This window comes from Rhipicephalus sanguineus, unplaced genomic scaffold (assembly GCF_013339695.2).
Source record: "Rhipicephalus sanguineus isolate Rsan-2018 unplaced genomic scaffold, BIME_Rsan_1.4 Seq215, whole genome shotgun sequence".
Classification (NCBI taxonomy): Eukaryota; Metazoa; Arthropoda; class Arachnida; order Ixodida; family Ixodidae; genus Rhipicephalus; species Rhipicephalus sanguineus.
In genome coordinates, this window is record NW_023614786.1 from 186,252 (window position 1) to 201,645 (window position 15,394).

The 15,394-nt window shown below is 45.0% G+C and overlaps 1 protein-coding gene across 1 annotated transcript in view; it reads right to left on the bottom strand.

Annotated features, from left to right (window-relative positions):
* The window catches only part of LOC125756581 (pleckstrin homology-like domain family B member 1), a 127,340-nt gene that overhangs the window by 95,210 nt on the left and 16,736 nt on the right, over positions 1–15,394 (bottom strand). Inside the window, exons 7-10 of the mRNA XM_049411468.1 lie at positions 13,428–13,765; positions 10,651–10,776; positions 8,505–8,642; positions 4,303–4,578 (exon numbers count right to left, since the gene is read on the bottom strand). Coding sequence (XP_049267425.1) covers positions 4,303–4,578; positions 8,505–8,642; positions 10,651–10,776; positions 13,428–13,765 — 878 coding nt within the window. The remainder of the gene's footprint in view (positions 1–4,302; positions 4,579–8,504; positions 8,643–10,650; positions 10,777–13,427; positions 13,766–15,394) is intronic.

The following is a 15,394-nucleotide window of genomic DNA, read 5'->3' on the forward strand; positions in this document are numbered from 1 at the left end:
GCTTAAAGTTGTGTTTCTGCTGATGTTAAGCTTCCGACTTTAACATATTGTTTTTTATCAGATGAAGAAAAGCAGATGACTTTCAAGGGTTCGTTTTTCTTTGTTAGACACAATATTAACGAGAACTAACCGACACTAATGCCACAGAAAGTATAGGGGATGTTATTGTAGTAATTAAGATATAAATTTGAAGAAAGTAAAGTAGACGAAAAGATCACTTGAAAAGATAATCAGTAATTCATAATAAGTTTAGGGAAGCGCCACGTATTCCGTAGTCAAATAATTTTTGTTCTAGAATGTCATGTTTTATGCTATCGAAAGCCTTCCTCAACCCAAGGAACAGACCAACCGTATATGCCTTTTTTCGAAATTATTTAGTGTCTTCTCCTTTACATTTAATAGGGCTAATTCAGTGCACTTGCCATTCTGGAATCCATATTGAGCACTGTTTATTATTTGATAATTTGAAAGAAAGTTCTTTAGTCTGCAATTGATGGCAGACTCAAATACCTTCGATAGCACAGGCAAAACAGAAATTGGCCTATAATTTGAAATGTCATTCAAAGCACCGCCTTTGTGCACAGGACATACACGCACAAGTTTGAGTTCAGAGGGGAAAATACCAGAAATGAACATGCAATTAATAATATGAGCCAAGGGTTCCGATATAAGGTCCACAACGTGCTTCAAGAGTGCAGCGTTTAATTTATCAGCGCCTGATACGACATTGTTACGTAGTCTAATTATCGAGCTGTGTGCCTCCAAAGGTGTCACTGGGGTTAGTGTGATTGTGTTAGGCTGTCTCGTTCTAAGGGTAATCCTTTCTTGTGTACACTGTCCTGAGGGAGGCAAATAGTCACCGGAATGGGCAAAATATTCACTCATAGTCGTAATAGCTGCATCGTCCCTCATGCCTTGGGAGAAGGCTTTTACGTTAATAGTATGCAAAAGCAATTCTCGCAATACACAATTCTCGTATTAGTAATTTACTAATACGAGAAAATTTATTTTTCTTGTTAGTGTCCCTTTAAGCATCAAGTGGTGCTACCTGTGCAGTTCGTGTGGGTGTACATCGAGAGCTTTCGTGCCAGTCTGCACCTCTCAAGATTCTGGTGGAGGAGCAGGGTGGAAACCACAGCTCCGCACTCACTAGTCCTACCACTATGAGCAACAGCCAAGACACCACAATGGCGTACAGCCCACCACCGGCGCAGCAGACTCTGACTTTTATTGTGTCAGCCCAGCCTCTTGTCAAGAACCAGGCATCTTGAATGGCTTCAAGAGCCGCTGAAGATGATTTCATGGAAAAAGTGCGAAGGCAATGAGAAGCAGTGGGACACAGTCTTAATGTTAGCCACAAATGTTATATTTTACCAGCTATGTTATATGTTATATTTTACCAAGTTCCAAATGTTCTACCAAGTACCAAATGTTATATTTACCAAGACACAGCAAATGTTGAATATGAGGCACACAAACAAGAAGTAAGTACATGGAGATGTGTTCAGACATGTTTGGAAAAAGTTTTTTTGGTTGACTGCTGACAGCAATGAAGTTTTCCACCCATGCATGCTGCCACAGTCTGACGTGGTATATCGGAATGTGTTTGCGCTCTGTCGCAAAGTCAACAACAACATGAATGAGATGGACAAGACTGGCCATATCCTGAAACGTATTACCGATGACACATTCAACACACTCATTTGCAAGGACTATGACTCATTGGAAGCAACTGTCAATGAGTGTCATAATTATAAACAGGTGAAGAGCCGTCGCATTATGCGGTAGTTCAGCAGGCTGCCAAATATGGCTGCCACCTTCATGCGAGGATCAGCTACTTGAGCCCCACCTCTCTGGCCAGGAAAATTTTACACGGTTAATTCGTCGCAAACTCAAAGCCATGTCTAATAATAATAATTGTTGGGGTTTTACGTCCCAAAACTACTATATTATGAGAAACCGTAGTGGAAGGCTTTGGAAATTTACACCACCTGGGATTCTTGGAAGGGGCCATGACACAGTCACTCAACAATTCGTGGTTTTCAGCAAAAAGTAAAGTAGAGGATCTGTTGTAGTTATGCATATATTAAAAGGTACTGTACAAGAATATTTCAGTAGAATACAGTCGAACACGGATATATCGAACTCGAAGGGGATCGCGAATTAGTTCGATATATGAAAAATCTTATATAAAAAATACAGGCTCCGAAATACGGGCTCCAGTCGAAATACAGGATCTGAAAAAAATATAGTGGCGGACGATCACCTACAATCGGCGCATTCAAGAATGACAACTAATTCCGCACACACGATGCAATGAAGTTTTGTTTGCGCGAAAAAAAATCGCTTATCTTGGCCTGCTTCTTCGTCTTCGAAATGACGTTGAAGACGCTGGCCTCGATCTTATCGAGGCTGTCAAGGTGCGACAGCCCGGTTGCCTCCATGTCGCCGCAACAACGGCGAATCAAACCGAACGCTGCCGCCACTGCAGTGGCAGAGTACACACGTGTAGCCGCCGCCTCGTCCGGATGATCTTCATCCCCACTTGAGCTCTCGGCCTGGCCATCCTGGGTCCCCACCGCAGCTACAATGTCCTTGTCAGCAAGGCTCGCAACAGCCTGAACATTGCAGTCCGCTTCCACGAAATCATCCACAGACACTTTGGGTAGAACGGCAGCCGGGAAGAGGGACGACAACTCGCGAAACGCGTCGTCTATGCGCGTCGTCGCCGTCTTCACCAGTTTCCACAAGTTCCGCCGTCACGAAGCCTGCCTTCCAGAGGCAGTTGGCCACTGTGTCCGTCTTCATGTCTCGCTCGCCAGGCGCCTGTCACCATTTGAATGGCACCAAGCAGGTCAACCTTCAGCTCGGTGCCTATGCGGAGGTTGACCAGCAGCCTATCAAGGAGTCGCCTCCTGTAGCCCACCTTGAAGGACTTGATGATGCCTTGGTCGAGCGGTTGCAGCTTCGCTGTCATGTTGGTCGGCAGAAACTTCAGCTCGATGTTTTTGAGCTCGCAGGTGAGCACGCACGCAAGAGAGGAATGCGGTGGTATGCGACGACTCATGGAAGTGAACTGCGCCAACAAAGCGCTCGCAATCAGTTGCAATGGCGGCAATGGCTACCCGGGCTACCTGCGAGGGAAGCAGCGATGTACGAAAGGCGCGAGCTGTGGTTGGCTGATCAAAACTCACAAAATAGCACCAAAAAAAAAGACAGAAAAGGCGAAAGGAGGAGGCCGCCAGCTCCTTTGTTCCTGCTCTCCGAGCCGACGGCAACACGGAGAAAGCATGCAAAAGAGATAGAGAGAAAAAAAGGAAAAAAAGCCGTTCCACAAGTTGGAGAACGTGCCCAACAGGAGTACAGTCCGAGCCCTTTCGCCCTCACGTTTTTCAAGCGTTTCGGGTGTCGGCTGAGGCGCGGTGCCGCGAAGGTCGCGGGGCGCAGCGAGTGTCTAAGCGCACCTTCCAGCTTGCGCGGCATTCAATATATCCTATGGCGGGTAAAAATACCGTTCGATATAGACGTGCGACTTTGTATACTTTTACAAAGGATTTTCAAGGGGATAATTTACGAGTTCGATATAGCTGAAAATTCTATATATGCGGCTTCGATATACATATCCGTGTTCGACTGTATAAACCCTAGAAATCACTGGCGATAAACTCAACCCACCGCCAGCGACCAGCATTTTGCCATAGGGTGTGTGATGTCATACGCTGCATGTAACAGAGCCTTCGCCTTTTACCAAACTTTCAGCAGCTGCAAATCATTCAATTTCAATTTCAAGCTGAAGAAAGCTAAAATGGCTTGACTGCACGTGCAGCTGACCAGCAAACAAGATCGTTCGCTGGAATGCAGACGCTCGCACAGCAAACAACTTGTTACGTCACGCCTTGCAAGTGCGCCCATGTTGCCAGACACTCAGGCCGCTCGCGTCATTATAAAAATATTAAATTATAATTTAAGTGCTCGACCAAAAGCGCTAAAATTTCGCCATCTTGTTTGTGAACGCACAAGGATTAACTCACATAACACGGATTATGATCGGAAATTGGGTGTCATGGCCCCTCTAACATGCACCCAAATCTAAAGCACACGAGCCTCTAGCATTTTGCCTCCATCAAAATGCAGCCCCGCGGCTGTGATTTGATACTGCGACCTTTGGGTCAGCAGTCAAGCACTGTAGTCACTAGGCCGCCGCGGTAGGTCTGGGTGCGCTGCCCTTTCCCACATGCAGCTGCACCCCTAGATAACAGTGCCATGCCATAATGCAGCTGGCCTGTGCACTGCAAGTCTTACCTGCCGGTCACGCAGGTTTTGGCGAACGCGGTCGGCGCGCGCCACAAGGGCCTCGCGCTCTTCCTCACGGCGCGCCTGCCGCTCGAGCTGGCGGAACTCGAGGTCCTCGAAGGCCCTCCTTTCACCATCGAGCCCCTCGAGCTCACGCCGGTAGCGCTCCTCCAGCTCAGGCCGACGGGACAGGGACCCGGCCTCCTCGAGCACCTCGCGCAGCTCCCGAGTGAGCTGCTCCCACTGCTCGATGCGGCCACGCGACACCTCCAGCTGCAACTGCTCCTGGAACCAGTGTCATAACTGCATTAGACACTCACAATAACACACTCCATTAGAATGTGTTGTCACATTAGATTCTAGTACTTTGATGTGGGGCACATTTTAAAAAATAGGCGGCATCAGGCTCTTATTCCAGCACCAAGCTCCACTGTCCAACGCAAGGAGCATAACTGTAACAAGGCTGTGATGGATGCTGAAGCAAATGGCAAAATTAAATCTCAATAAACTGCACTTTTGGAAGAAATAAATGTCTTCTATGCAGGAAAGCAGCTTGTAGTGGGAGAAGATACCCAGGTGAAATGAGTAACTGGGAATCCAACTGGTTTCAACTGGCATCAACTGGGACCAAATGGTTCCAGTTGGGAAACAACTGGTCCCAGTTGATTCCAGTTGCAACTGGTCCCAGTTAGCAGCTGGTCCCAGTTACAACTCAACTGGTCCCAGTTAATTCCAGTTGCAACTGGTCCCAGTTAGCAGCTGGTTCCAGTTACAGCTCAACTGGCCACCAACGGGAACCATGACCAGTTGAACTGGAAGAAGCTGATCCCAGTTGGAAACCATAACCAGTTAAATTGGAAGCAAGTGGTCCCAGTTGCGCCCTAACTGGAAGTGCGACCAGTTGTCCTGGTTGTACGGTTCTTCAAAGTGAAAGAAGAAGATAATTGAACGCATACGCAGCATTGCTGCACTTGAGTAAATGGGTTTTATCTAAGAGCTTTTGTGTCCTATTCGCAGAAGGGTACCATCACTGGCCTAGTAATATTCCTAGGACAATGAGAGAATAAGAAAATAGCATCTCATGGTTTGCGAAGAATTATCTTTTCTTGTTTAGACGTCATCCTCTTCGTGTTGTTTAAACCCCATTACATTAATATATACAGCCTTACCTCACCTGATATATATGTATTTTTTAAAATCATATTATCGTGGATTATTCCGTTGCGCAAATGCGCAACACAGTGCACACAAGCGTACGCTTGTTTTAGCATCGGTACATTCAACTAACATTAAAAAGCTGTTGTCAATCTTTTTACGTCCATCACGGTGAGAATACGCGCAACCGAGGCGGGCCCAATTGACGTGGGGGTGTTAATATGCCATCGTCTCGCTGGGAGCATGCCATGCTTAATAGTCCTTGTCTGCAGCACAGCGGTTACTTCCGTACGAGAACGAAAATGGAGTAGTGCCAGTGCCGAAAGCTACCACAGCTGAGACTGCCGACATGCTGCCGACACAAACCCACCCACAAACCGTTGCACAAACGCAGCCTCTCTACATCGACTGCCGTCACATTAGTCCCGTATCTCATAGGCTCAAACATTGAACGAAGCAGTAAAGTAATCAAGCATAAAGATTACATATAAAATAAACTGAAATGAATTATTTCGTGCCAATTCGGCAATATTTAATGGAAAAAGAAACTGGATAACAAAGACATAAAATTTAGAAAAACAGCGATGCTAGTTTCGTACACCCATGGGACGAGGGCTAGCTACCGAGCGCTCGGTGGTCCGTGGTCGCGCTGCTTAGTTGTGCTGTTTTTCCAAAGGAACGTGCAGTCATGGCGTGCGTAAATTAGACTTTGTCGAATTAGTGTTCGGCAGCTTCATCTGTGGAAGACTTTGACTTCAGGCAAACGCCGGACAAGTGTTTACGCCTGTGACAAGACGGATATACGGACCCATTGTGTGCAGAATGCTGCCTGCCAATTGTCAGCGATGCAGCCATTTGAAGGTAATTATACCATTTATGCTTCGAGTGCTAGTTGTTCAGTATCCTAGAGAAGATGTAGATATAATGCAGGCAGAGTGCTTTGAGTGTTGAGACGATGGAACGTTGCATTGTAAACAAATGCTTTCTGTACTGCTCTAGCTAAGTTTGTTTATGGGTTTGTGCGGAGTGCTCGCAAACTTGCTGCCATTTGTTTGGGAGCATCACAGAAAATGCTTTGAACGGCATGCTAAATAACTATGAAGTGTACTCGTAACTCTGTCCGCGACGTTCAAAGAAAGCGCTAAGGGCCCGTATTTGCACTCTAAATGAATATTTCTGAACCTGTTGCATGTGTAGGCATATGAATTCGAGTGAAAATAATGTGTTTTTTTATATTTTTTGCTGATGATATATAAACTCGACTTCTAAAAATTCGGAATAGATGCAGCGCATGATCTCTGTAGACACTGTTTGTCGTGTGAATTGTTAGAAGGTAGGTCTGCTGTGTATGCCTATAAGGCAGTATCTATAAATTGATATGACTGTTCGAGACATGCATGAAACATGTTACCTCTTATTTTGCAGCAACGCTGTTTCATTGGTCACGGGTGAATGGCACAGATTCACAGCTGCGCAGCCCGAAAACTTCACCAGTATATTGGTTGAGAAAATACAGCACTGCATGAAAGCCGAGCGGAGGAAATCTTTGCACTGAATGTGCACCCACGCAAAAGGAACCTCGGCGAAGACCCCAAACCCGCACTGACCCGGAGAAGGTCAACGTCGTTGGAGGTTGGTCTGCTGTGTATATACCTTGTGGTGAATTATTATTACTAATACTTTTAATCTGTTTAACAAGGTATGAACTCTTTATTTTCAGCGACCCTTGCCCATTGGGCCCGCTCAACAAAAAATGAAGCGCTCGCGGCAGCAACCAACTTGACCAATGTGCTGTCTGAAAAATCCAGGATAGTGTGAAGGCTGAGCGCCGAAGAGAAAGGGAGGTTGTGCGCAGTCCGGCATTATGAACATTTCTTTTTCCGCAAGCTTATTTTGAACTGTAATTTATTGGTTTCAATAAATATATATTAAAACCTTAAATGCTTCTTTCGAATGTCTTAGGTGTTATCACAATAATCCACAAGTTCAAGTGTACTTGAGCTGACTGGAGTATGATTACATCGGTGGAGACAGGTCCCAGATGGCATCTGGAACCAGTAGGCAACTGGAACCAGAAGGCAACTGGAACCAGTAGGCAACTGGAACCAGTAGGCAACTGGAACCAGTAGGCAACTGGGACCATTTGGCAACTGGGACCAGTTAGGTACTGGAAATGTGTTCCTTAAACCATTTGAACTGGAACCAGTTGAAACCAGTTGGATTCCCAGTTACACATTTTCACTAGGGTATGGCACCTTGGATGATTCTTTCCAATGATGGGTGGAAAAAACTTTTTTTAAAGTTCTTCGGAATGTCTTATGTTGTTGTTATTTTCTTTTTGCCATGGGGTTATGGCTGCTTCTCGGGCGATTTATGGTCCCATCCGTACAATCAGGAGGATTGGTCAGAATTCAGGAGTCTCCCGGACGAATTGGGAGAACTGGCAGGTATGCATATCCCCTTCAATACATAAGACGTGCTCAATTCTTTCCATGCAGTCAAAATCCATAACTACAATTACTATTAAAGGCCCTGAACATTGACAGAAAAGAGTAATTTTACATGGCCAACTGGTTATAAATGCTGTAAGTCAATAAAGCTTTGCTGAAGTGTACAGTGTTCACGGAATGAAACACGACATTGAAATCTCAGGCATAACCATGGTATGCGCAATTGCTCATGTCGCTACGAATCTGGCTGCTAAAGGTAATGGTGGCTCTGATGTAAGTGTATGAGCCAATGTTACACTGATGGGAGATGATCTGAAGATGGTGGAAATGAAAGTATGTACCTTAGCCCTAAGTCGATGCATTTCAATTGTGAGCAATGTGCATGTTTACTACCAAAAAAAATTTCATGACATGTTCAGTGAGAAGGTAAACCATATGCCACACCTCTTCGTTTATGGCACACGACACGCGGATGCATGAAGAGGGGTCACCTGCAAGAACTTCAATGGATATGTAAAGGTATATTCGAGCAAGCTGTTTTCCAGCTTCCGCAAGCAATGAGCCAAAATAGCTGCTATGTTTTCGGGAGAGAAATCTGAAGCTTACCTGTTCACGATCCAGGTCTGCCTGCTGACTGAGTCGTCTCTCTTCCTCCTGGATCTCTTCTAGGATTGCAAAGTCTGACTTCTGACAAGCTTGTGCATCGGTCAGCTCACCCGTTAGCAGTGCATGTTCCAGCTCCAACTATAAAGTGCAATGTGCAAGAACTTGAACAGGCACACAAGAAAAACAAACACGTGATTTCTAGGCAACAGTGGGAACAACAAAAAATTTTAACACAGGGAATTCTGAATTCCCCAAATTAAAAAAGACATGCTTCCAGACACTTTGTGATTGCTCCAACTGCAATTGAACTGCTGCGCAACACAATGCAACCCCTCGCAGTCAGCTGTGAACAGCATTATTCAACTATCTGCATTGTTCCAGGTGCTGTAATTGTTCTAGAGGTACCCCTCATTGGTACTTTGCAGTAGGTGCTCACCCATTGTGGGATTATTGTTTAACATTTTCATCACTTTCAAGCTCTTGACGGCAGTCTCAAAGAGAACTGCAAGTAAACTTTCAAAACCTCCCGCATATTTCTTGAAGCAATGCCTTCTTCTTGCACCCCCGCAAGCAAGATGCAGCAAAACTTGATAAATAACATGCCTAAGTGCACAAGCGATCCTTTCTCGTATTTGTCCAACATTTGTACACATGGGTGATGAAAAGTGAGAGAGAAGATTATAGAACCTGTGCTCTCTTAAGGTTTGTAGTATTTATCTAGGCATAATGGAGGAGTACACTTTTGACTTCGTTTGACCCTAGCGAAGGTTGCCAACTACAAATAACTATTCTCTGGTAGATATGTTCACGTTTCACAGCATGCCACACTCAAAATATACTTCGATTTAGACTCTAAGTATAAAAATGTGCTTAGCACATTTTTCAATCTGATGTTTAAGTATCACCGACATGCATTCACTCAAATGCTGTTGAAGCTGTACATGTTGCAGCTTGCTCAGTTCGTGCATCAGATGACGTGAAGTACATATGAGGAAAAACAATAAAGAAAAAAAATATACTTAGTAACAGATTAAGCTTTGATGGGAATTGTTGCACTCATAATAACAGCAAAATGTAGTAAATGTTAGGAGCACATTCTTTTTTTTTCGAGGTCAGGCTATAGTGTTTTCTTTTATAAGAATACTAGCTGTAAGTCACAAAGACAGCATGAAGTCCACAAATGAAACTTTTGAATTAAGTGAAGCCATTAAACAAATGGTGAATTGCATCTAGTATTACAGCATCTAAAAGGGAAAAATATTATTACAATTGCACTGCTTTGAATTACAAGAGCCTGCCGATATTTCAGACCACTCTTTGTTTCATTTGCTTGATTATTCAGACGCTGCCGCAGCCCCACTGTGAGGACCATAGGGTGCCATATGGTACTGCAGGAACTTGAGTGAATGCAGCACATCAACAAGCATCAAATGAAGAATGAGGAAAATAGCTTGCAAATAATACTTGCACTACAAAGAATGCAGAAGAGCAGAAAATGGTTCATCATTTCGAAGGAGGAGATGTGTTTGCTTCAGGTGGATCTAAGCCTTGTAAATGTTGCTAGCAATTGCTCTGGCCAAGCAAAACATATCAAATGCAGTGCAGTCTGAAAATCTCTGCATGTAGTGCCAACACGGTGCACATTACCTAAATTATGCTGACCCATTCCCACTCCAACCTGGTATCACGGAGGAACTTAAAGGGAAGCCAAAGCACCACTCCTTTGCTACCTCTCTTCTAAATATCCAGTGAGGTCTTTATGGGGTACAAAATGTCACTTGTACTTGAGTTTGGGGCCATCTTGCATCTTAGTCCATTTATTGTTACATATATAATGCTCTATGTCAAACTCAGAAGACTTTAACGTGTAGGTGCAGTAGACACTCAGTAAATGGAAATTTCTTAAACGGAAGTGCTGCTTAAATGGACCAACTGAATCTAATATGATTGGTTTCCCACTTGAATGCTGCACCTCTGTTCATCTCTCAGTATGGATCATATTTTCCTGGTCCCTTCAGTGACACTCAAATGCTCAAGCGATGCAGTGTTGAAAAGATACTTTGTAGCAATGACTGGACTTTAGTGGTCCCATTGAAATAGGTGATGCATGATATTGATATGAACATGAGAAAACGAAAGTATTTACCTCTCTCATCCCTTCATTAGACCGTGCTTCTAGAGCAAACAAATCTTTCTTGAGCTTTGCTATTTGCTGGAACGAGTCCTCACGCTGCCTCTTCAACAGACCAATGTCGTCAGAGCTTGACCTTACCTGCAAAATATGAAAACAAAGGCAGACCAAGTTCATCAAGAACGTAAACTTTACTATTCCCAACAAAACACACGCCTGCTAAACTTTATTTTCTTAAGGGAAATATACATGGCAACTTAAATTTCGCTCCAATACATCCACGGTACTTCCTACTCATTTCAGTCACTTAAATAGCATGCACACCAGCAAATAAACTTGTAGGAAGGACAACCCTCTCACAATCAAAAGATATCATGAACATGCCCAGCGGAAACAAAATGAGGATTCTAATTATCTGTAGTCGGGAAAGCTACAACAGTAAGTAATAAAGTTTTAAAGCCACTCCAATTTTCGTCTAGCTGTTCAAATGTGGATCAAAGCCACTCCTACCATATTTGGTGGCGATAATTAACTGAATCCATCTACATAATAAATAACTGTGCACAACAACGGTAAAACCTCGTTAATTCGAACTCGGTTATTTCGAAATCACGCATAATTTGAAGGGTTTCTGTGGTTCCGTATTTTGCAATGTAAATCTGAGTGGATAATTTGAAGCGGCGGTCAGAGCCAGCCCGGTTAATTCGAAAACTTTGGGCGGCATGTGCCAATTCCCGATCCCGATTTCGCCGCAAATCCGCGGAAGCGACGGCCCTTAGGAGCCACAGGGCAATGCAGTGCAGCGATATTAATGAGTGACAGTTTGAAGCAACCCAGCCTCGCTGCTGCTAGCACAAAAAAAAAAAAAAGAAAACACGGTCTCGTGGTCAGTTAAAAACCTTCGCCTGCGGAAAATAAGACGTGCTTCACTGCAACACAGCGGTGACACGCGGGCAGCATGTAGCATGCTTCTCGCACCAATTTACCAATTCTTTTGGGAAAAGAAAAGAAATAAAGGATGGTCTGACGGAATTCATGATGTATGCGAACCTCCGAATGGCGGTTGCTTCGGCAATTTCCGCACTTGCACTGATGGCGGAGTTCTTGCCTGTAACGCCTACTTCGAAAATCAGTGAAAACTTCAATGATCATGTTTCCTGCCAGAACACATTGCGGATTCCGTCACACTGGCCATTATCATATTCTTTATTTTACCAGAAAGAATGGGCGAATGGTCACATCATGACGCGCTGAGGCTGCGAGGAGCAGGTGACATGCTGCCCGCGTGTCGCCACTGTGCTGCAGTGAAGCACGCCTTCTTTTCCGCAGGCACGCATTTCAGCTGACCACGAGACCCTTTTTTTTTTTTTTTGCGCTAATAGCAGCGAGGCCTGCCGTTTTCCCGAGTTCGCGGCAAAAATGGGACCAGGTATTGCTGGAAAACAACCCTTGCAGCCACAAACTAGAAGACCAAACGACCACCTCTGATTACTTTCAGTAATTCAAAGTTCCTTGCATCCCGCTTTTATTGCGATAGCAATTATATGGACAGTCTCGCTGGATTTTGCCGTCGCCGTCGCCGCCGTCATGCACCGTATATGTAAGTATGTGTATATATAAAGGCCCCAAAGAAAAATAATTCAGAAAAATGCTTCCGAACGCGGAATCGAACCAGGGACCTCTTGCACCGCAGCGAGCGGCGCTATCCACTACGCCACGAAACGCAGATCCTCCACGTAGCTACGGCGAGCATTATATATACACCCTTTAGCGCTGGAACGGACTCAGAGACAGCAGGCGATAATAAGCGTTCTTCATTACCAGCGAGGTGGCGCTAGGAGCCCGACGGGCATTTAAAAGTCGTCGGCGAGCTCGCTCGCTTCTTCTTATTTTGCGCATGGGAAAGCTTGCCCTTCCGCTGTCTGCTCGCGCGGTTTTCTCGTGGCGAGTGGTAGAGGAATGTTTCACGCTTTCACCGTGATGTCCGCGCTCATGTTACGGCGCGTACGAATGTCACTCGAGCTCAGGGACGCCGCTAAACGAACAAACAGAAGAGAGCGCGAACTATCAAGTGTCACAGCTCGACACTTGAAGCACGCTAGTTTCCTTCGCTGCTTCGGCCGCCTTTGCAACAGAAGCGCTGTTCACACTGAGAGTATCCATTGGTGAGCCTCACTTCGTATAGCATTAGTTCCTTGCTATCGCATTCATTGCTTCGCCCTTGCGGCGAAACTGTGACTTTTTTGTATGTTTCGTTAATTCGAAAACCCGCTTAATTCGAAAGTTTTCCACAGTCCCAGTGACTTTGAATTAACGAGGTTTACTGAACTTCGTTTCTCCTGTCCTAGAATCATTCAAAGGGGTCTCCATTTGCATCAGCATTTCTCACTGTAAACTAGACAGCAAGGACTGTTCTCGTCTGCTACAGTACTCAAAGAAACATTCAACAATTTCAAGCATTTAATTCTTAAACAGAATATAAATCAATCAGCAAAAGCTATTTGCTGTGAAGTAATCACAGCACAGTTACTATTACTACTTCAATAAGAGAAGTTACCAATTAGCCCAACAGCAAGTTTTTCTAGAAAAAAAACTACTTCAGTCACATCCGAAATTTTGAATATTGCATACCCCATAAAAGGTATTTTATTATGTCCACTACTTAAACGTGTCTACATCCCTGAGTGACACAAGCTGAGCCCTTTGCATGAATATCGCAATCTATCACCTATGGCTGCCTTGCTAAGTGAACAACCTCCGAAGTGGAACTCTGGACTCCTCCACAGCCTTGCGGATGTTGAGGGAACCCCCCGCTCAGGCAGCTTCCTTGGAAGTGAGTGCTGCTGTGGCAGGTCCTTGAGCACAGGTATGTCATCCAGGATCGGAGGTCCTATGGTAGCGGGAGGCGTCAGGGCCTTCCCGCCATGAGCTGAAGCCAGCTCTTTCCAGGCAAGGGGATTCTCAAAGACTTCGGGTGAACGTTCCAGCGTCGCCACGGTGCGAATTCGGGTGCGTGGACTCTGTGGATAGGCCAGCACAGGCACTGGCGTCTTCTCGCTAGCCAAGGTGATGCCGTCGGATCGCGGGCTTGACAAGCCGGAGCCTGCGTGGTTGGACAGAACCCTTGGCCCTGAAGCATATCAAGACACAAGCATTTGAAAGTGACAATAAATGGCGCATAACAATGACACATCAGCACATGGAAGGCTCCTGCCATATCATAATAATAATAATAACTGACATCATTTACCTTTTACATTCTCAAAAACAAAGTGAATGAACGAACTTGCAGATTATATTAGCATTCATTTGCCACCAAGATGGTCTCGGAATATCCCGGTTGAGACCATGCCAAACCAAGTTAGTTTAGAGGAAATGAGCAGGAACCAAGCGGATGCTTCACAAGAAGCCAGTTCGGCCGATCTATACTTTCACCCGAGTTTGTCATGTTAACGCCAGTTCGCACTAATTATATCTACTAGATACATTTTCATAGCGTGTCATAACCTTTAGCCGAATGTGTGCGGTGTGTGCGGTGTGTGACTTGACCCGTTAATGGGGAGGCAATCGCCGGGCAGATTCCAAAGGCTGACGTATCAGACCCCAAAACCGCGGACAATATATAGTAGGTCCTTTTGGTGCGCCAGAGAACGCCGGTTGTGGTCCAAAGACCGAGAAGAGCCAAGAGTTGATAACACAAACGAAATATTCGAAATAGGCAGTACAAGTAAAACACAACATGTACACTCGGCTGGTATAAAATACAACTCACAATATAACTTAGATGGTGTTTAAACAACAGGAACAAAACAAACAGATCACGCGCTACAAATGCAATCTCATGCATTACACGCTATTCAAGAACAGTTAAAGTCCTGAATATGCACCAACGTATCCGGTCCACAATTCTTGGACGTAACTTGAATGCTTCTCTTCCAGGAAACACTCACGCAAACTACAGCACCGATCTTTGTTGTTCCCTTCCGTCGTCGGTCCCGAATGGTCTCTTCCAGGAAACACTTACAACTTTTCACTGCTCACACGGCGTCATCACCCGATTCTTCCAGATCGACAATCGACTGACCGCACTACATCATAAAAACATGTCTTCTTTGGCCAACGGAACCACACTCAACATAACTTCATCATCTCTGACCGATACTCCCTTCCGTCGTCGGTGCACGCTTATACGTATATCCTCACTCCCGGGTTCCAGAAGCATGGTGTGTTCTTCAGCGTGCAGCACAGCCAAAGCTAGGGAAAGGACGAGATTCTTCTCATCGGTTCCACTCACGGTGGCTTAACTCGGTGTCACATCATGCTTTCTTTTGTGATGGTTCCAGACTTTGCCGGCATTGATCCGAGACTACTGGTTGTCTGCGGCTGTTTTATAGGGGTGAGGAGGAGCACCGGCGCGCGTGCGGCATTTTGTCGTCGTTTTAAATCGGTGACAGGTGCCCAATTAGGCACTCGTTTGTGACAGAGAGAGAGAGTGTGAGAGTGTGGTGTGTGCGTGTCTGTGTGTGAGAGAGAGACCACTTACTGTATTTACTCGAAAATAGGTCGAACACGAACATAGATCAACCACTTTATACTGTGCCCCACAACAAGCAATAAAAATAAAACTATTCGAATGCAAGTCAACTTATATATCTTGAGAAAGAGAAAAAATTGGAACACAATGATTAGTTACAATAAACAAACCTTATTTACAGTAAGCATGCACAAGACCACCTACATGTCACATTCCCACGAGCAA